General features: G+C 41.9%; 1 protein-coding gene across 7 annotated transcripts in view; it reads right to left on the reverse strand.

Moving 5' to 3' along the window:
* Positions 1-742: 742 nt before the first annotated feature.
* Positions 743-22479, reverse strand: part of KLHL32 (kelch like family member 32) — a 68671-nt gene continuing 46934 nt past the window's right edge. For 3 of the 7 annotated variants that reach the window (XM_028723012.2, XM_028723010.2, XM_028723011.2), the window contains 5 exons: positions 16735-17461; positions 9976-10034; positions 6541-6733; positions 5425-5519; positions 743-3328 (listed from right to left, as the gene is read on the reverse strand). In XM_028723012.2, coding sequence (XP_028578845.2) covers positions 3167-3328; positions 5425-5519; positions 6541-6733; positions 9976-10034; positions 16735-17461 — 1236 coding nt within the window. In that variant the 3' untranslated portion in view covers positions 743-3166. Of the gene's footprint in view, positions 3329-5424; positions 5520-6540; positions 6734-9975; positions 10035-16734; positions 17462-22479 lie in introns of those variants that run through there. The other 4 variants (XM_077926148.1, XM_028723016.2, XM_028723013.2 and 1 more) reach the window with 3 other exon arrangements.

A 22479-nucleotide genomic window follows, 5' to 3' on the forward strand; every position in this document is an offset into this window, starting at 1 on the left:
TGAGCCGTTTCTTTCAAAACTCAAGAGGAACCAGACTAGTTGCATATTTGTTTTGGGAATACTGTACTGCAATTCCTACAACTTGGATCTAGCTGGACAGGCCGGTCAGAGACCCAGAAACAATTTATTGTTCAAAACATACTTTGGGAGAAATGAATTTGCATCGAGTAGATTTTCTAGAGCTGAATTTTTTAATGAACATTTGTGCTTTGGTGTATGCCAAATGTGAATTCATATCTCCAACTGTCACTGTAGTTAACAGATATGAATGCTTTTTAGCACTTAAGATTGATATAGTCTTAGCATCCTAGTAAGAAATATTTTAACTGATAATAGAAATTATCTGTGGTGTGCATTACTCATCCTATGCAAAATGTGCCATGACTTGATGTCACCTGTTCTCCACAGTGGAGGGATCCATTGGTAGGGGTGAGGAAAAACTTTTGCTGATTCTGTTCGTCTTCCTGTAGCCTCCAAAGCTATCTCCCTCACTATTCTAGAGGGTCTTCCAAAACCTCTTAAACAGAGCAGGAGATAGGTAACGAGTCCCCTCCACCCATTTCTAGTGCTTATCTATAAGCACTGTAGAAATTGCATCCTTGCAAGGGTGGTTTCATCAGGTCAAGTGTTTGTGTGCAACAGATTGTCTCTTGCAACACCTTTGTGTGTGGTACAGGTCTTAGGAATAGTTAGCATGCACATAATAGTTTTCAAATGTAAAAATATTGCGAGGCTGAGATGATACAGTAGTCAGACAATAAAGTTTTATTGTAAACTGTACATATGCCTGTAATATAGAATGGAGGCACATTTGTATGAATGTTTTCTGGTATTAACTTTTACCTATGCAGCTGGCAGCTTCTTGAACTTAGTTTGTGAATTCACACAGCAGACAAACAAAATGGTTCCCCTTGTAACTGTGAGTTGACCAATTTTATTTTCAAGGTTTTCAAAAATATGAAGATATTGCACATTAATAAAACTAAACATGGAGCTGTCGGTAAGAATGGCCTGCATGGATGAAACTGTAATGTTCCATCAAATGGGTATTATACAGTAATGACTGCAGAAATGTGAAGGTGATAACCCAGTTATATCACCCCCACTTGTTCAACTGACATGTATTTGGCGCAAAAGTCAGGGAGAGAAAGGGGAGCCCCTTGTGTTCACCGTCATGACTGGCTCTCTCCCTTAGGCCCTGTGTTCTAGTTCGTTACTATCAGGTATTCATAGTCACGATTGTTCCTTGGACAGGAAGCCAAGACTTAGGGACCCTGGCTCTGTGATAGAGCATATACTTGTAGGAAGAAGGCGCCCGGTTCAATGCCTGGTATCCCCACTTGAAAGGAACAGGTAGCACATAACATAAAATGACAGCTGCATGAAACCATAGTAAGCTGCTGTCAGTCAAGAGCAGACAGCGGAAGTTAGATGGAGCAATAGGCTGACACAGCATAAGGCAACTCCTGCTAGACAATGGAGATGTATTGTTTCCAAACAAGGTTCTGTATAATTTTGGGAGCCATGTGTTGATATTTAGCACTCGAAAAATCCACTGGCTCCAAAGCATTCTCTGACCTGGCTACCTGTTAGTTAAGACAACTGTGAGGAAGTAATGCAGACTGCAAAATAGGCTCCTCCAGTCCAAAATAAAAAAGCACAATATTTAGGTTTCCTAACAATACAATTTCCAGTGCTCCCAACTATACATAAAATGTGTGACTAATTTTATTGAAACTGCCCACTACCACAGTAAGTAAAGAATATATCCCTCCTTTCTAAGTGCAAACTCTTGTAACAGTTGCCCTTCCAAAACTGTATTGGGGGAGGGGGCAGTGCATAGCATATCTTCATGCCAACTGCTTTGCCTTGCAACATTCAAGCTGGTTGCTACTACCTTTCCCCAGCAACAGGATCCTCAAGTTAATGTGAATGAAAATACTGTTTCCCATGTTCTCTTACTTATACATTTTTAGTTGTTAAATCCCTCTTGCCTTTTTTTGTTAACTGTAAGTGCTAAAAATTGGGAAGGCTAGTATAGAGCAATGCAGAATTGCCCAGAGCCAGATGCTCAATCAGTTACTTTAAATTGCTCTTTAGGGCAAACTTAAAATAGGCAAAAATAAATTTCAGAATGGTCTCTAGACAAGAGTTATTCTCCTTGCAGCTTTTGCCAAATGAAGATACTGGAATTAAGCAGGATGGGGTGGGGACAGCTTTCCTAAAAGTTTCTACTAAATAGTTCTGTAGTTTCAAAAACCACTTTGGATACAAAGACGTGCAAACTCAAGATTAACGAACAAACTTCACTATGTCTAAGTTGCAATTCAAGATCTAATTCTATAGGGAACACTACAGCAAGGCGTTACAACAACCTTTAATGTGCCTGTCTCACACCTCCGTTCTACATGACACTTTTGTTCTGTTGATAGCACCACCTAGCTGCCTTTTCTCCAGCATAAACTTTTAATAACTACGTTGCTTTTAGTCCAGCCTTTAACCCTCACCTCCATGAGGCAGTCATAAGAAACATCTGGTTCTTCAGAGGCTAACAGAGCTCCTTACACCTGCAGTTGAGAAATGTTGGAATGCACAGCAGTTACAACTTCAAGGTTTTTCTAAGATCAAGAGCAAGTACTCAAATAAGTCCTTTCCCAGCCTTTATGTAGTCCAAACTCATTGCAGTTGTAGCCCACATTTTGAGAATTTCTATGTTTAAGTGAAAAAGCAAAATTCATTTTTTGCACGTCTTTGACAGTACCTAGCGCTAGAAGCAACAACCTATGGAACTAAATCAAGGATCCCTTTTTTGCCAAATATATTAAATTGCATATGTAGTATTATGTTTCCTCATTGACGTATCACACACTCTTTTGCAAAGCACTTTGGGAAGTCAGTAATCCTGGCAGATCCTTATAAGTGTGAAGCCAAATCAACTGCATAAAATGTTCCTAGAAATACTTAGTGAGCAAAGATGCCCAAGCCCTGCTTGAAGGTAGGAGGGTCTAGGTGCAATTCTGGCCCCCTTTCATTAGTGTTCTTTTTGGCTTCTACTGCATTTAATACAATAAAGAATTTCAGAACAATTCTTCCCCTTTTGGTTGATTCGAAGATGAAATCAGGATGGATGAAGCAGCTTCCTCTCTCGTCAGTCACGCTCCTTTTCTCACATAGTGCCTATCTTGTGATGAGGCACTTGCAAAGGCTGCAGGTTGGGGCATGTTGAGTAGGGTGCCGGAAGGAAGCAGGCAGCTATCCCATTAGAAGGAAAAGGCAAGGTGGGCCCATAGAAAACCTCTTCTTTTCCTTCCTTACTAACATCCAGCACCTAGTAAGAGCCAAAAACAAGGTGGGTAAAAGCTTAAATGTTTATCATGAACCAAAGGCAGCTTTATGTATTGCTGTTCCACTGATCTACCTATTCTATATAATCAAAGTTATGTGCCAGCCATCCCTGAAAACAAAAGAAAATACCCAGAATTTGAGCACTGTGCACCTGTTGCAAACAAGTTGACCCCAGCATGCCTGAACTGTTGCCATGCTCTATGGCATAGAGCTGGTCTACACATTCAGCAGAGTGACGTACTGCTTCAGACTACAAGTGAGGACTAAGAATGTCACTTTTCGATGCTCTCAAATTTAAAATGATTTGCAGTAAGAAAAATGACCACAGTAAGCAAGTCAAAAGCTGCGATCTAACTATGCAGGCGCCAGGCTCAATAACAGCAATAAGTCTTACATGTATTGTAGCAAACACTTGTACAGTGGTGCCCCGCAAGACGAACGCCTCGCAAGACGGAAAACCCGCTAGACGAAAGGGTTTTCCGTTTTGGAGGCGCTTTGCAAAACGAATTTCCCTATGGGCTTCCTTCGCAAGACGAAAGCCCATAGGGAAATCTCTGGGACAGCTGGGAAGCGCAGCGCATCTTCCCCACTGTCCTCGGACCTCCTCCCGCCGCCAGCCTTCGTTTCTCCGCTATCCCGGACGGCTTTTGAAGGCAGGCGGGGGGGAGCAAAGACTTCCCCCCCCCAGGACCTCTTCTGAAGGCCGGCGGGGGGCAAAAGTCTTTGCTCCCCCCTGCCTGCCTTCCCGGGGGCTTTTAAATCGCCCCGGGACAGCGGAGAAGTCCTCCGCTGTCCCGGGGCAATTTTAAAATGCTGGCGGGCGGCAGCGGAGGCTTTGCTGCCGCCCGCCAGCATTTTAAGATCGCCCCGGACATCGGAGAAGTCCTCCGCTGTCCCGGGGTTTTTTAAAATGCTGGCGGGCGGCAGCGGAGGCTTCGCTGCCACCCACCAGCATTTTAAGATCGCCCCGGACATCGGAGAAGTCCTCTGCTGTCCCGGGGTTTTTTAAAATGCTGGCGGGCGGCAGCGGAGGCTTCGCTGCCGCCCACCAGCATTTTAAGATCACCCCGGACAGCGGAGAAGTCTCCGCTGTCCCGGGGTTTTTTAAAATGCTGGGGGTGGGAAGAAAAGCCCTTGTCCCCCCCCCCCAGCCTTCAGAAGAGGTCGGGGGACAGACTGTCCCCGGACCTGGTCTGAAGTCTGTTTCCATAGGAACGCATTGATTGATTTTCAATGCATTCCTATGGGAAACCGTGCTTCGCAAGACGAAAAACTCGCAAGAAGAAAAAACTTGCAGAACGAATTAATTTCGTCTTGCGAGGCACCACTGTACAACACCCTAATTCATATTAAATGCTGATCTCCTCCAATACTTGCATACTACAGTACATATAAGAATGGCAATTAAATATTTGCATCCTTTTTTCCCCCCTTATTTCCATGTATTTTAGTTATTACGAATGGCTTCCTTTCATGTATGTAGTAGAAAAGATTGTGTCTAAATACTTCAAAATCAATGAAAACTTTTTTGAAATGATCAGTGTAAAGCACATTTCTTGTTAGAGACATAGCTTTGAGGATTTGTTTTAAGGAAAGATCAGTATTTGGCACACTCTAAAGGCATGCAATTTTTGTAAATCGCCTAAACATACACTCTTAAAACAATGTGAACTGATGTTAAAGACCAGGATTCCTACCAAAGTTTTCATTGGGAATCAGCACACATGCACATGTCAACTCTGCTGGTGCCCTACTATTTCTGCTTAAGCATACTTATTAAAAGCAAGAGTTAAATGGTAGCAGTGGAAAATTAATGTATGTGGCTGTACTACTATGAAGACTGCTGAACAAGCAAGCACTTTTTACCTTTACCCCGATGAGCTTTTTAAAAGTAAGTGTTGTTGCCAACTTATTATCCTAGCAGTTTAAACAAGTTGCTTTTCCTCTTTTCTTAGAAGTTTAAATCAATTGCATAGGTCTGTTTCACCAAAAAAGATATCCCAGTGTGAACAATTCTGGAAAAGGTAACCTTGCAATACCACTGGGAGAGACTCGAAAGAAGGAGACTAAACCACTGACCTGGATACATGCGGAGGGTTCATTTGTCCAAAATGAGTAGCCACCAACTAAGTATATTCTGCCATTGTGAACAGCAACTCCTGATTCATTTTGGCCTGAAGCAGAAAAACAAAACCTTATGTGTTTGTTAATCATTCATATATATATTATAAAACTACTTCTATCCTGTGGGATGCTGCACATAGATTCAGCTAGCCAGCTGTTTACATGGAAACATTGCTATAATCTCTCTTAAAACAGAGTCAACAGACAAGCTTATTGGTACATTTCCAATGTTTTTGAAGAATCTAAAATAGTACAACACACCCATGCAAGTTGTAAGTTCTACTTGTTGTAAATTTCTCCTGCTGCTGTACACATTTGCCCAAGCATTTCTATTTAAGTATATTTTAAAAACATGTACAGCACTCTTCAGTGTTTCTATTCCCACCATGCACCAAATAATTGCTATTTTGAGGGGAATGGGTTATCTCACAATCAACAGCCGATGTACAAGCTGTGTTCTTGCACTGGTATACACCACAGTCAGATACAAGTGGTCTTTACTGGTTGTGATAGCACTGGTCACTTTTAGAGCAGGATAAAGGGCACCTGAACTTGTTTTAACAACTCCCCATCTTCTGTCTTTGCTGTTGATTAGCAATAATAAGCCACCTATGAGCAAAAGACAACAGTAGCAGATACTGGTCATAGGATAGAAGGAGAAAGATTGAAGTAGAGCAGGCCAGCAACAACTTTTGCAGTCCCACCCAATAAAAAGAAGAGCTTCTAAATAAGTTGCCCTACATGACGGGGCTGGCCTGACAAGTCAAAAGTGGTGCATGTCTGGGATGAGGAGAAGTAGTGTTTTCAGCACTCCGCACATTTAATTATATGAAGTAGGGAAAGGAATCCAGATATTTCCTCTTGTATCACAGAGTATCCAGCACTGGGCTCCCGTTGGTCTATTGCTTCGATGCCACAACTTGCATGAAGCTGATTGTGTTTTGCTTCCCTTGCAAATCAGCAAAATCCAAAGCTCAAACAGTGCAAACTAACTGAATTTAAAAGTGAGGGAGGAGGGAAGAATTTGACTTGAAACTTTGCTCTACTAAAATATACAAACAAAATACTTGCCTGTCAGCAGACTGAAGTTGCAGCGTGTCCACTGGTCAGTGTCTATATTGTAGGAATCTATGTGGCGGACAAGAATCCTGTCATTGTTATAATCCAGGTCATTGCCTCCTAAAACATACAGCTTCCTTTGCACAGCTGCCATTGAATGGTAGACTCTTCTCTGCAACATGGGGCTGCGGCTAAGCCATTTATTCTGTAAATACAAACATAAGAGAACTGGTTCACATTAATTTCTATAGGGGAAAAAAATCTTCTTTCTTACTAGGTTCAAGGTGGTTTGCAATAAATGTTACCCATATAGCCACATCAGAATAATGTTTGAAAATTAAGTAGTAACTTAAGTTTTCATAGCCTAAGCTATTAAAATTAACCAAATGAATGAAAATTTAGCCAAACGTTTTCCCAGGCAGAAAAGTCTTGCTTGGTGCCCTTTTATTTCTTAATGTGTATCTCTGGTTAGGGAAACAATAGTGATATTTTTAATTGGTAAAAGAAGAGGTGAAACAAATTTATTATTAGAAGAATGGAGAGTAGTGTGCATGAAACAGTGGAAATCGTAAAACAATTGCACCATGTAGCCCCCATAATGTATAGCTATCCGTTATATTGTGTATTATTTGGCTAGGAGGAATTAATATTTGCATTAGCAGTCCAGTCCCTTGACACAGAACTATAGACACCATCTGCTTTGCAAAGCCTGCCTGCATCCCCTGATTATATCTTAGCTTCCTCCACAGCAGTGACTGCCAGGTAAGCTGCTAAGCACTGCAAAGGCAAGGAAACAGAGGGGCCTGGTGGGGTCATTCCTAATAAGCCAGTGTGTGAATACTAATCAGCAGTGGAGAAGCAGAGGTCACCCCAGCCTGCCTGTTGGCAGGTAGCTGTGTGCTCAGTGGCAGATGGTAGGCATTATCAGCACTCCACAAAGGCCTAGCGCAGAAACAGGCACTAGCACCGAATTATAGAGGTATTGAGATTCTGTGCAAGGCGCAAGCAGATGTGAGGTTCTTCCAGTGCCCACCGTATACAATATGCCAGCAGAATTTTTAAAAAGAGCGTGTGTGTAAAAACATGAAGCCGACCTCATTGCTAAGAATGCTAACACACACTTTCTACCTATTAACTGTTTGTGTTTGGGGGCTCTGGCCTAAAAGGAACCCAAGTATGCAGAGGGCCAGAAAGTGGGAAGAAACAGCTTCTGAGCCCCCAAAGGCAACAAAATATAATACACATAAAAAACGGGAGCATTAGAAAATGTAAATAAATAGGCAGGATGTTATTTTGTTCATCGTGAGGCTGAAACTGCTGTTGACAAACATTTGCATGCAAAACAAATCCTAGGCTTCATACAGAGAGAAGTCAACTGGGCTAGGTTTTGGTGCAAGAAATGCAGGTACTTCTAAGGGGTTTAAGGTGGCTCAATGCACTGCTAAAATCAAGCCCCTTTTCTGTAATCACAAATCACTATTTTGCCAGCAAATGGGACTAAAGAATGCATGAAATCTGTCTAAAGCTGGAAGTAGAAATTATACAAAGCTTTCCAAACTTTTCATGTCGGTGACACCTTTTAGGTGTCATTTTGCAACACAGTAATTCAGTTTTATTAGCAAAAACCAGAGGTTAAACTAACCCCTTTCTAGCACCGGGAGGAGCGCAGGGAGTGTTCACACAACACAACTACACACTGCAGCCGACACACTAACATGTCATGAGACACAGTTTGGAAAGCTTTGATTTAGTGGAACTTGCACCACATTGTGTTTCTCCATCAACACCAACGATGTGAAATGGAAGTGCACAAATGTCATATTATAAGGCAAATTGCACCAAATATTATTTATTTTCAGTAAACATTTGCTACATTTGCATCCAGCCTTTCTTCAAGGTAGTGTAGGTCATTCTTTCCTCTCCACTCTATTTTATCCTGTCAGCCATGTTTGAGGTAGGCAAGGCAGAGATAAAGTGACCAGCCCAAGGTCATCCGGTGAGCATGTGGCTGAATGGGCTTTTGAACTCAGGTCTCTGAAGCCCTGCATTTCCACCCATTCTTCCCTAACCTGGTGTCCCCAGCTGCTGGACTACAGGGAGGCTGGTAGCAGATGGGAGTTCAAGATTTCAGAACACTGTTCCAACCATGACACAAGGAGAAGAACAAGATACAGAACTGCCTTTACCTCTTATGTGTTGTTAGGTTCTTTTAACTGGTTTTTATTTCATTAGGAGAAGAATATTAACTGAATGATTAAGAATCTGGTCTAAAGGTTCCTCAGAAAGTTGCACTAATATACACTTGGCTGCATTCCAAAACATAGCTAAGTCTACATAACCCCACTGATCTCAACGGGCATCAGAACACTTAAGTCTCAGTTGGACTGTGGCTTTTGTGTTTTAAGAATTACAGCCTTCCTAAAAAGTGTTTGGGGCAGTTGAGATGGACAAATAGTGTGATCTGGCTTATAATGCAGATTCCTATGACAGATAATACACTGACTTTTAAAACTTCTGCTTAGATGGGTTTAAAAACTTCTGCTTAGATGGGTTTAAAAACTTCTGCTTAGATGGGTTGTGTGCCACCACATATGCATAGATCATAATGTTAATAGCTACCTTTCTAGATCAGATCCAAGGCCCATCAGTAACCTGCAAGATACCTCTGAAAGCATGAAGCTGACAACTATGTACGTTACTTGTTCCTAGCATCTGACATTCCACTAGAACCTGCCTCTGAAAATGAAGTGATAGGTGTGTATGCATACAGAGAACCGTTAGTTTCACCAGCTTTCAGCCTGTTAACATTATTTGTGGCACTTTAAAAAAATGATTAATAGTTCTAAGTGCAAGAGGCCCAAGGGTTGACTTGGCTCACTTAAATAATCCAAGGTTCAACTTCAGGCTTCTCAGCTGGGAAATCCCAATGAGCTGGCCTGGGAAAGATGCTAATACCAGCAGGAGTCTTTACATTTCCAACTATTAGCTTATAGATACTAAGGTCATGATATTTGCCTCACAATAAGGATGCCGCACTAACCGATGGCAGGATCATAGGGATCAAGGATACCCATCTCTCATCAGTGCTAAGGCAGACTGGAATACAGGTTTTGCATAAACTTCCTGTATCTTCCTTCACCATGAGCTTCAGCGCTCAAGTAACATACATTGCAGGGACCGAGACGGCTGGATGGTGGATATTAAGACACATATGGGTCACCTATTTCCAGACTGTCCTGGTGAGCTGCTTCCTTGCATACTAAAGAGCAAGGGAAAACAGGGCTCTCTTAAGGCCTACCAGGATCTGCCAATGCGCAGGAGCTGCGCTTTTATATCATCTAAGCTATTGTTGTTTGGAATGAGATGCTTTACTCATTTGATAGTGCATTTACTCACATAGTTTGCATTCTTTGTGTTTAAATAAATACTTGTAATATATAAACTTACTTGTGAAGGATCATACACCATTAGCCTGTTCTGATATTGTGCAGTATTTGTTACTCCTCCTGTAACAGATGTTTACAGTGTTACACGAACATTAAACACAGTTGGGAGTGCATTAAAGCAAATTATCTACCATTAGGAAGCATACTGCAATTTTTTCCATGCTACATGCAAAAAGGAATTTGTCAAGTTTCACTTTCTAACATCCTTATTTCTCCAGTGGCAAGTTAAACAATATGCCCATGTTGGTTCATGTGCCACAAACCACAACTAGGCAAAATAAGTCGCACCCTTTGAATACTGAAGAGTACCTGAAGGTCACCATTCTGTTTCTTCTGCTAAGAGAGGTCCTCTGAACAAACACAGTTAAAGTAAGGACAGCAGTAATATGTTGCATGATGACACAAATATATGCAAGACATCTGGAAGAATAGGGCTGTCCTAAGATTAAATTCAAGGTATATTATATTAGGGTGGGGCGACCCTGTGCGGTACCATAACCTTGGAGAAGTGTCAGGATAAAAATACATCTAATCATAATATATGCTAAAAACAATGTCATCTGTAGCCACCTATCCTGCTGACTGAACTTCTGTGATGTTGCAGAATGCTAGTGAACATTAGAGGGAGAAATTGCACAATGTCTGCTGGTATAAGGTAATTTCTCATTGCCCCAATGTAAATTAATTTTAGGAAGGGCACAGCTTTTTCTCCATCCCCACTGTCTGTCACAAACATGTACTGAGACAAATCAGGTGTAGCCTATTTGGTACACTTCCGTGTTGCCATTTGCAGGCCCATGCGCATTGTGTCTCGAGAGCTAGGAAGAGGTAGTAACTTAGGAACAACAAAAGAACATGACAAGATCTTGGAATTTAACTGGCCACTACAGATGACAGAAGGCTTTGGCATAGCCACTGGGTATGTATCCTGAATCATTCAGCCCAACTACTAGATTATTATTCACAAGGGTCGGTCCTAGGTTAAGGATGACCCCTCCAAGGCCACCAGATGGAAGTCCTAATGGCCCATCTGCTTCTGTCTGGACCTTTGGCCAGAATCTTCAACCCAGACCCCTTTACCAGGGTATCCTGAGATTTTGACGTAGCCAAAGGGAGGGTTCCTCTCATCCTTCAAGACAAATTGGGCCCCTTTGGGGTTTTTGACTTCTTCATGGCAACTGCCACAACTTTGGTGGAGGGGAAAAAAGGCATTGGGCTGGATCTGATTCCGTCTGGACCTTTGGCCAGAATCTTCAACCCAGACCTTGGGTTGGGTTGGGTTGGGTTATGGGGCCGGAGAGACAGGAAAGAGTGTGGAAACAGAGAAGCAGAAGGGCGGGCAGGCTGACAGAAAGGTACAAGGTATTTTCATTTCAAAATGATGGGTAACTAAAATCTAGCTCCTCTCTCAACCCAGCCGATGATCTGTACTAAAATACCTGCTATATAAGCCTGTCCACAGCACAAGAATCATGCAAATTCAAAGGATACTTTCGCCATAGGCGTTTGTCCGGTTGGGTCTTCACACTGGCGTGGAAGCATAAAACGTGCATTTCTTGGTACCGGGGATGTTTCCCTTCCGCATGTTTAATTTTTCTCACGTGCACACACATACCTACACCTTAAAGCCATTACGTTCCCTTTGCCTTCTTTCTGCCCCCCCCCCCCCTTTTAAAAAAAGATTCATTTGCCAAAATGAGATGCTATGGATTTACATACAGATTTGACGACAGAAAAATAGACCTGGAATTAATAGCACAGCCTCTATATGTTTTAATCCTCCCTTCCCCCCTCAGATCAAATACCCTTGCCTCCAGCAGAATTCCTGGCTTTGAAAGTCATCAAGCTGATTTGACTGCTCTTAGGTTAGGCTGCCACATGCTGTTCCACTGCCCCCCTGCAATCACCGCATTTGCAGGAAGATTCTCTGCCAACAAGTATATTTTATAGATTGGCAGTTTTGCTCTCTCTCCTCTCCCCCATCTCCCCTTAACCGCCACCTTCTCCCCAGGGGAGGAATATGCATCTTAACAGCTTTCTATAGATTCATCTGCCATTAACTATGCCATTTCTTATCAGCATCAATTTTCAAAAAACCAAGTTTATCCTAACTTTGAAGTGCTACAGTGGAAAAGTTTCAGGGCTGTTGTTCTTTTTTTATATAGATATAAAAAGCAACCTACCAAAATTTAAATTTAACAAGCCCATAATGCCCCCCACAAACGACCATTTTAAGAATACTCTAGGCAATGGAGGAATAGGTATAAAATGTCTTTTTTAAAAAATAGCAGAAAAATAAAAGTTTAAATGGTACCAGAAAAAGTGATGTTTTTCCATCATAAAATGGGACAATCAAAAGGCAATTGCTTTTACTTCCCTGTGCTGCTTTCCAAAAGGAGAATGATAATATCAGTGGAGATGATATCCGGGTGCGTTTAAAAATAAAGTCTATAATAAAGTCTTTTAGAAGTCAAGCAACCTGTAAATAGCTCATAGGATTTCAAATGCAGGAGAAGAAAAATGTATCAGTAAGCGATTGTAATTTTTTTGGCTCGCTGATTGCTGGCTGAATTTATATACAACTACTGGGATAAATAATGCACCGCATGAGAACAACTTCGCTGTGTTGGATTAGTGATCTATTCAGACCAGAATCCTGTCTCTGATGCCATGAAATATGTTGTTTACGGAGTATACCATTCATTCCTAGCCTCTGCAAGTAGTACAGTATCCTGCTTCAGTTGTTTGTGTTCCTTTGTTTCTGAATGCCATTGAACCTTCACCACCACTATAACTTCCTCTTGGCAACCATACTATGTATGGGTGGGTCATTTCCCTACCTATTTTTGAACTGGCCATCAGCCGAATTTCAGTGTGTGTGCCTTTTCATTCATTTGTTGTGGAAGTATTAGGAACAGTTGCTTAATTTCATGTGAAAAATATTTCAGACCTGCTTTTTCAAAGCTCATCAAACTGCACCATAGCACTAAAAAACGTATGATTTGTAGTGCTATACTTGGACTAGCACAGCAGTGGGGAATCATTTTTGTCTCTAAAGTAACAAAATAACTTTCTATATGTAAATTGCTCCAAAAAGTACCGCATTTTTTCCCCAAAAATTTTGTTTTCTTTGAGAAAAAACTAAGGGAGGGGGACAGATATCCCCCTTCCCATGTCTTCAAAATTTCCATAAACCTCCTGTCTCTAATCAGAATTTAGCCCCTGTTCTTCAGTTGGTAGTTGGGGTGCTTAATCCTGTTTTGCTGTAAGCTATTTGCACAGCAAGGCAAAATGGAACCCTGCCCTCCTGCTGGATGTAGTTTGTGGGACAAGTCCTTGTGGCCCAAACTGGACCCCCTGGTGGACCAAAATTAGCCCATGGGCCAGAGATTCTCCATCCCTGTACTAGCACTATATAGCATGATATCTGATGGACTGAAGGCATGACAAGAGGGAGGGCGGCTTTTTACAAGAGAAAATAAGGGTGTAAATTAAGTGCTTTGCTAGGTCAGAGCCAGGTTCAATGTAGGCTCACATTCTGTCTGCAACTGTGGCCAAAATTACACTGTGGAAGCTTGTAGGAATATCTGTGCTCTGATGTTTGCATCCAGCAGTCGGAAATGCATTGACTGTAATAATGGACAATCCGTTTCTGAATGTGGTGCACAGGTTAGAACAGGGTTTCCCAAACACCAGCTGCTTTTGGACTGTGACTCCCATCTAGCTAGCAAGACCATTGGTCAGGGATGATGGGAGTTGTAGTCCAAAAACAGTTGGGGATCCAAGTTTGGGAAACCCTGGGTTAGAGTGTTGAACTAGGACTGCGAGACCAGGGTTCAAATCTCCCCTCAGCAACTAACCTTGGGCTAGTTGCTGTCTCTGCCCAGTCTTCCTCGCAGGACAAAATGGAGAGAGGAGAAGCAAGTACACCACATTTAGCTTTTTATAAGAACAGTGGAATATCAATGTAATAATCAACTAAAAGATTTTAAAACAGCTTGGGATGAAAGATGCGATTCATGAAAGCCTTTCCTATGCAATTTCATGAAATGGGAAAGGAGACGGACTGAGGAAGAGGGGATAGATGCGTTGCTAGTCACCAGTGATGCCACAACTTTCGAAATCCCCAAGATTTGGTTGTCAAAAGAAGCGTTTTCCCCCATTGCAGTATGAGTGCTGGGAAAATGTGATCTCCTTGGATGGAAAAGCAAAAACATTCCTTGAGGGAAAAAGTCTGGATTCTGCGTAAGAAGCAAATATCCGCTGTTGGTTTCAAACATATAAGCAGTGGTGGCTGGTACCCATTGGGACAGGGGGGGAGAACAGGAGGTGGAGCCAAAGCCAATGGCAGGTGGAAGCCACTGATTCCAGCTTTGTCCCCACCCTTCCTACTGAATTCCCTAAGTGCAACACAGAGGAGGAAGCTGACGGAGATCATATATTGTGCCTGTTGTATTAATGCATAATGCAAGTGGGGGGGGGGGGGAGGGATGTGTGCTCTCATGCTCCCAATTGGCAAATGTCTTTTAAAACATGGAAACCTTGACCTAATATGAGGAACAGAATTAGCATTCTCGCCATGTCCATTAGCAAGGTAGTGAAAAGGAACGTCAAGTATTTCCCCGCATGCCGTCGACAGGAGGGGGCCCTCTCACGGCATGCTCTCTTGGAGCATTTGTCTAACCACTTGTGAAAGGGGCTGCAGGACCAAACAGACCCTTGGAATAGCTGCACTTTTAGCAATGCTTTCCCCTGTCATCTCGTGTATCTCATACTGTAAGCCATTATTATGAAATGTAAACCTTCGGCATTTTGTTTAAACGTAACAAAGACTAAAGAAAACATGACATTTTGATTAGAAAGACCTTGAACCCAGAATTTTGAGAGAGAATAATGTATTGGGGGTTCTTTTGGGGTTAAGTAGATCCTGCCACAGCCAGGTGTATACAGTGGTACCTCGGGTTAAGAACTTAATTCGTTCTGGAGGTCCATTCTTAACTTGAAACTGTTCTTAACCTGAGGTACCACTTTAGCTAATGGGCCCTCCTGCTGCTGCCGTGCTGCCGCAGCACGATATCTGTTCTCATCCTGAAGCAAAGTTCTTAACTCGAGGTATTATTTCTAGGTTAGCGGAGTCTGTAACCTGAAGAATCTGTAACCTGAAGCGTCTGATACCTGAAGCGTCTGTAACCCGAGGTACGACTGTATATGGCACTGACATACGTCTTTCAGCTACACTGACTATAAATTCCCATATAATTATACACCAAAATTTGTTTCGGATAACACAGTGCTGGTTAAACAACAAAGAGCTTGTGCTGTTTGCATATCAGCAGTTCAGGGTGAGTACTGATGCTGCAGAAGCTTCAGGAGACTTGGGAAATTCTTCAATTTAATTATCCTAGAATGAGCTAGCTTGACATACTTGGATTTAAGCCAATTTAGTCCCATCAACTTCATCTACAAAGAATTTTCTCTCACACTCTGACACATACACACACACCCCTTCCTGCCCACCCAACCTCATGCGGAATCTTAGCTTGTTTACAGATTAGGAGAGAGGCAAAGAATTGGAGCTTGCGGCCTTTACAAAGTTTGCCAAAGTGTAAAGACAGCAGTGAGAGGAGGAGAAATCGAATGTCCTGCAAAATATACCGGTTAGACTTAGAGCATTTTCTTCTTCCTTTCAGGTGCTGCAATATGAACTATAACATCATTCTAAACCCTGAAAGAAGAAAAAATGGTCTAGCCCTAACCAATATATTTCTTCATTCAGAAAAAGATCATTAAACACAAAACCATAATGGTTCTGGTGCATTTCAAGGCTATTTTGCTTGAAAACTGAAAGCATGAAAAGTATGCATCTCTTTGTGAGCAAGCCAGATCAAACACTTTTCAGAAACTGCAAAATTTAGCATTCTATAAAACCTCAAAATTACCAGTCAACAGGTGCAGAACATAACTACAGAATGCATTTCTAACATATCCCTGTTATTACTCTGCAATACAAAGGGAGGGGAGAACATCCATAAAAAGCCTTAGACTCCATTTCCCTAGCAGCATCTTTAGAAACTGGGGGGGGGGGGGTGTCTGAAAAATCCCCCAAGAGAAAGACACACCAAAAGTATCGCCCCAACTCTAAATTTAAAACCGACCAACTTTATGGATATGAGTGTTATTTCAATATTCCTTTTCTGTACAATACTTAGAAATATGTATAAAACATTCTCACTTTTGGAAAACAATACTCCCATTCCTAAGTTCACTATCTTTCTTCCCCAATACAACTATGTGTTTAGTTCACTTTTGTTGTTATCTACTTTCTTATACTTCAATTTATTCTAAACCATGGCTTTCCTCAGTGCCATCATTCTTCTGCTGAGCTGTATAAAAAATGTGTGCACAGTAATCATAATTACATCAAGGGTGTAAGTATACAAACATTTTCTCCCTACCCCAAAAGTCCCAGTATAAAGCTTTTTTAATTTCAATTTTAACTGTTCTTTTTCAAAACCAAACGCTGCACCTTGATTATATCCCCCTTTCTTTAGCTGCCCTTTCCTTTGTATTTACTACTTGTGGTTCTTAATCACTATACTAACTCTCCCACCCCTTTCTGCATCCTAACTTGGTTTCTTAAACTTTGGCCTTTGGTGAATGAAAGCTAGACCCATCTTCTCCAAGACAAGTTTCCTAAAACCAACTCTCCACTGACAGTGTTTTGTCATCGCGCAAATGGCTGAAATGAAACATTTTCTACCTGATATCCAAAGGAGACCATCCACAACATATCCCGCATGACAGGAAAGGGATCTGTCAAAGGACTGAACAAAAGTCCACTTGTTCTTCTTAGGGCAGTAGCGCTCCACCGTAGGCAACACTTGACGCAGCTCATTTCTACCTCCGACTGCGTAGAGGTATTCGTCCACAGCTCCCAACACAAAATGTTCCCGGCAGTTCTTCATTGGACCTATTTCAGCCCAAGAATTGTTTCGAGGGTTGTATCTACAAGCAGTCCGTACTGCACAAGTGCGGCCGGTGGCATGCTCAACTTCGCCACCTGCTACAAAAAGGAAATCTCCCATTACAGCAACACAGTGGTGGCTTCTTCCTACCGGCATGGGAGCCAGCTCACTCCAGTTTGCAATCCCTGCTATATAAACGTTATCCTGGTCTACAGGATTGAAGTATCGAAGTTCTTTAACTTTGCAGATCTCCCGTTTCTTCCCGCCAATGATGTAAAGAGTGTCTGACTGGAAGCGAGGTTTTGTCCTTCTGGTCTGCCATATTGGCTGTGCATAGATACTCTGGTGATATACCAAGGCCTCATTGATCAGTGCTGTGGCGGTTTCACTAGCTTGGACAAGAGGGTGAGAGAGGGCTACTGTATGCAAGGTGTCCACGTCCATAAGCCCAAACCGAACATGCTGGAGAAGTTCATCCATGTATTGGTAACGGCAATTGTGTTCTAGCCACCTCACAGCTAGCTAGAAGGGAAAGGGGGGGGGGGACATGAAGTTATCTGCATTAGCCACAATTCAGTGTGAGACTGCTTGCATTCCCTAAAAGTACATTTGCATTGCCTTATCAACAACAAATTATACTCCCAAATTTCATCAGATGCATACATAAAAACATCCCTTCATCTTTCCTAAAATAATTACGACTATCAGTAGAGTTTATGTATGATAACAGAGCTGTGTTGGCTTTTAGCTCACTGGTGTTTTTCTGAACCCACAAGGGAGAGTTACCCTGCATGACAAAACACAGGAAATGGTGCACCATTCCACAATGACTAAAAAGCATATATCATATTGGAAATCAATCTGTTAGAATACAGAAAAAAGGAGACTATGGCCATGTTCTGAAGTTCAAGTGTGCCCTGTTCTCAGTTGTGTCCTTGCCTGCTTGTAAAAGCCTTGTGCATGCGTGCATAATCAACTACACTTTACTTTCCTACTACTAGATATGTGTAAAATAGAATATACTGCAAGAAGCACAAAGCACTGGAGAAGCCAAGGAGCTTGGAATCATTATAATTTGCCATGACTTAAACAGAGTTTCTTTTTGGATGAGCTAAAAATGGGGGGGGGGGGAATAGGTAGTAAATAGAAGCAAATTAGTGTATCTACCTGCAACATTTTCATGCAACATTATGAATGCAGTTATTGTACAACCATGAAACAAACCCTATGATTATCTGGTAGCTGCATTGGATGCAGAAAAAGTCCATAGCCCTGAGTTCCCATTGAAGACAATGGAACAACCCCATCATGACTTTAGTTCCATTGATTTCAGTGGGAACTAGTTGTGTCCAGATTAGATTTGATGGAGTGGAGCTGCAATTATTATAAAAAGCACACCTGCTGATCAGGCTGAAGGTCACCTGCATACTATTTCACATACAAGGGCAGGATCTTCCAAGATCAACATACTAAAACTACATTGCATTGTATCATAAGCAATGGCAGCCAGCATCGCAACAAACCATGGGTGCAAACTGTGGCAGCTACCATGTTGTCCTGCCTCTTCCCTCAGCTAGCATTTACACACTGCCTCGGCCTGCTATAGAAAAATACACACACACACATTTACACACCACCTCACACAGCCTTAACAACATCCTATGAGACATGCAGTTATTTAAAATATGGTGCAGATTAGTTTTCTACATTCTTATTCCAAAGTGTGTGTGTGTGTGTGTGTGTGTGTGTGTAAGTAAAAATACGTTAGACACAGGTGATAAACAACTATGCTAAGCTAAAGAGAAAATTAAAAGGAGTGTTCTGTTCAATCTGTTGTGCCTTTGAGCACAATCTGAGGGGAAGAAGAGAAGCAAAAAAAAGGCAGAGAAAGCTAAAGCGAAGGTCATAGAGTGAAAGAACTTCCTCAGGGCACAGAATAAATTAAATCTCAAGGAAAAAAAATAAAATGCGATTTCCTGAGTGCAAGGCACAAACTCAAAATGACAATGATTGACAGCCAAACTATATCCGTGCAATATCTAAGGCTGCACGTTCTCATTTACCTCAGTGTAGCCAGCAAGCGCCCATTAAACATCCGTCTGATGCCCAAATTAACCTTCTTGGCAAACTGAAAGAGGCACAAACTATCATAATCAACCTTTCATTATCACAGCAGCCTCTAGTTAAAGGGTCAGAATAATTGTGCCATCAGAGCCCTGATTGTTTTCAATCAACAGACGGCTGGAGTGACAGCTCAGTGATGGAGTAGTTTGATGAAACCGCACCAGGCCTAATCAGAGCAGATGAAAGGAAGGCATGATTGGTGCAAATGAACAGTCGTGCCTCTCTTTTTCATTTACAATCTGAAATTACTCTTAAATTTACAGGTCCCCCCCCCCCTTATGAGTACCTCAGAAAGAATATTTGACTTATTATGAGTTCTGACAGTGCAGAGTTATAAAACACAGGTAGGGTTTCCCCCACCCCCTTCCTCCAAGTGGAGGCTTTAAGTGTGTATTCAGCATAATTTTAACAAAATTCACTCTTGAAAAGGCGCAAAATGACTGAAGATTTGCAATGACCTCACCTTTCAGTACTGTTTGATTAGCAGGGCAGTTTATTATAGCTAACAACCTTCACAGTGACAGGAGGGTTTTCTGTAGGGAGGGTGTGTGGAATAACAGCAGCAATAATTGATGGGCAAAGGTCTTTTCTAAATATTTCCTCCTAACCAATTTATTGTCATACCCAGTTTTAAATACGCACATTTACACTGCTTTCCATCTTTGGAAAAACTCAAGGCAAAGATCATTTCTTAACCCAATTAGAAGTCAGCAATTTTGTTCAACATACTAATATTTAAGCATTTGGTTAGGTTGCATCCAATCCAAAATTTGCAATTTTATATATAGGCACACAAATATATAAGCTTAAATTGCTTAAATTTTATTTGCATGGCTTACAACCTTAAAACAAGTCAAATCAGAACTAATTTTCATTAAAGAGGCCCATAATATGCCAGTTATACCTAAACCACTCAAGTCTCAACTCCTAAACTCTTTCGCACAGCTCTGCATAATTCGACCACATGGTTCCCTGAGATTCCAGCAGCTATTGAAATAAAAGCACGAAAAACATAAATCAAAGAAAACCTTTTTGTACTGCTGAACAGAGTAGGTATTTCAAGTGGCGAGCAGCAAGACCCTTTACTTTGTGTTCTTGAGCTGCATCAGATATTTGGCCAATCATACACCTCTACAGTATATCAGCATTCAGGTCAATGCAGCAAAACAAAAGGAGGCTTAGCAGCAGAGATTAATTTGTATCATTTCTACCCAAAGAAGGGCAAGTGTAAGGAGGCTGATGCTGAAAGATATTCACATCCCATAATTTTATATGCATTCTGTACACAGTCAATTAAGTGAACCCACCTTTCCATGTCCTTTTATATACAAACAATTCTACATCCTATCCACGAGCCCTCTGTTTACTTCTCACAGGAGTGTCAATGCAGTGAAGCTATTATAAGATGGGCACAACCAAGTCAAAGCTAAACATTTTTTTAAAGCCCCTTTAATTCCTATGGTAAATAGTATGCCTTTCCCTCTCCCTTACAGAAATCAGTGGGATTTAAAGAGGCTCAACTGGATCGCAACCAGTGGAAATTACTGTCGGACATGCAAAGGGCAATTCCATGATCAAACATGTTCTAACTACTGACAGAATGGGGTATAGCAGCTGTTTAAGGCTGGAGAGCACCATAGCAAATTATCTTTTGCGAAGCAGTCTTTCCAGTTTCTCATCCCATAGACTCAATTTTTGAATGGCTGGCAGTGACCACCTGCTGTAGATTGCTGGGTAGAGGTGTAAGTTGGTCCTAGCAAAGTCTCCAATGGCTACTGGAGCCCTGATGTAAGAGGGGAAGTCTTCCTCTTCAATAGCATCCATCGCCATTTCCATAATTTTGGCAAAATCTATAATGCTTCTGCACATATGTCAGTTATGTCTGTCTTTTCACTGTCTCTTTCCAAACTAGTTTGCTTCCTTCAGCTTAATCTCAAATTTCTGATGGTGCTTCTCCTGCCTATATCAACAGAAACTATTTGGGGAACCTGCAGCCATTTACCTGGAAGAGAACTCCCTAGGGGCTTCTTCCAAGGCAAACAGTGGTCTCTTTGCCACATCAGCTGCCACTACACCAATCATGAGGGACATTCATCTCAAACCTATCTGCATGTCAAGCAACCCAATATTCCTCAAGCTCAGAGCAGACTGTGATTTTTAACCGGCATAAAAAAGGTAAAAAATAAATGTGAACACACAAGGTAAACAACAATACAGCTACTTTAACAAACATTCCCACTTTTTGCTAGTATTTTTAAAACAATATCAGATTCTGTTTGGGGGCAACACAACAGAAAGTGGAGCATGGAGCAATCTGCTGACTTTATTGGTGCTGTCATTTTTGAGGATGCAATATTAAAATTCAAATTTTAAGTTCATACCTTGTGATGTTGAGTCTGTGCTTTAGAGAGACACAGCAGAATGCTACTGCAGAGTTAAAAGTAACTGCCGTATACATTATTATTTCTTTCCTATTGTTGTTTAGTCGTGTCCGACTCTTTGTGACCCTATTATCTGCCCTTAAAAAGTTACCTGTGAAATTTCAGGGGGAAATTCAGAAGTAGGCTCTGGTGCAGCATGAAGTGCAGCTGCTGGGGGCGGGGGAAGTGGGAGGGTAAGGAAAGAAAACATTTTTTAAAAACCAAGCCAAGTGCTAATTGTGATACCCTTTTCAGGTTACATTCACTCGTGGATTTCATGCCTCCATTGAAATAAATGAGACACTCAGCTCCTGCAAAAGCTGCCTGTGATTGCTAGGACGCATGCAGTTTGTCATCTGTAGCAGAAGCATTCAACAGATGGTTTCTTGTTTCATTTCACAGGCTGTCTACTTTGATGAGCTCTGTGTTTCTATGAGGCTGCCTGCATGCCTCTATTCATATGTTCTTCCAAGACCCTGCTCAGAGTACTCTCAACTTCTGGAGTTTATTATTCCCTCCTCCAGTGGCATGCAGTCACTGGACTAAGGGGACTAGGCTGGTCCCCTAAATGTTTCCCTGGTGCCTCCTTCCCCATGCTGGGGAAGCTTCTGCCTGGCTTAGGGAGGGAGGTGCGGGGCTCCGTTGGGTCCAAGATCCATTCTGCTATCTTCCCATCCAGATTTTGGAAGGAGGCAGAAAGCTCCACCATCCTGTCAGAGCTCTGGCACCTCCTTCGCAAAGCCCAGAAAGCTTCTGACTGGCTTAGGGAGGGAGGCGCTATGCTCACGTGCGTGATGTCAGCATGTCACAATGTCACATGCATGACATTGCCCTCGCAAGCTGGCACCTCTGGCCCTAACTGTTCCTTTATGGAAAATTTCACCGCATACCACTGCCCTCCTCTGCTCCATCCACTGGACTCCTCCTTGATGAGCTTCACAAAGAAACAGAACATGCTGCTTACTTCTTCAGCTTTAGAAATAGCTTGATACTATT

This window comes from Podarcis muralis, chromosome 3, assembly GCF_964188315.1.
Source record: "Podarcis muralis chromosome 3, rPodMur119.hap1.1, whole genome shotgun sequence".
NCBI classification, from domain to species: Eukaryota; Metazoa; Chordata; class Lepidosauria; order Squamata; family Lacertidae; genus Podarcis; species Podarcis muralis.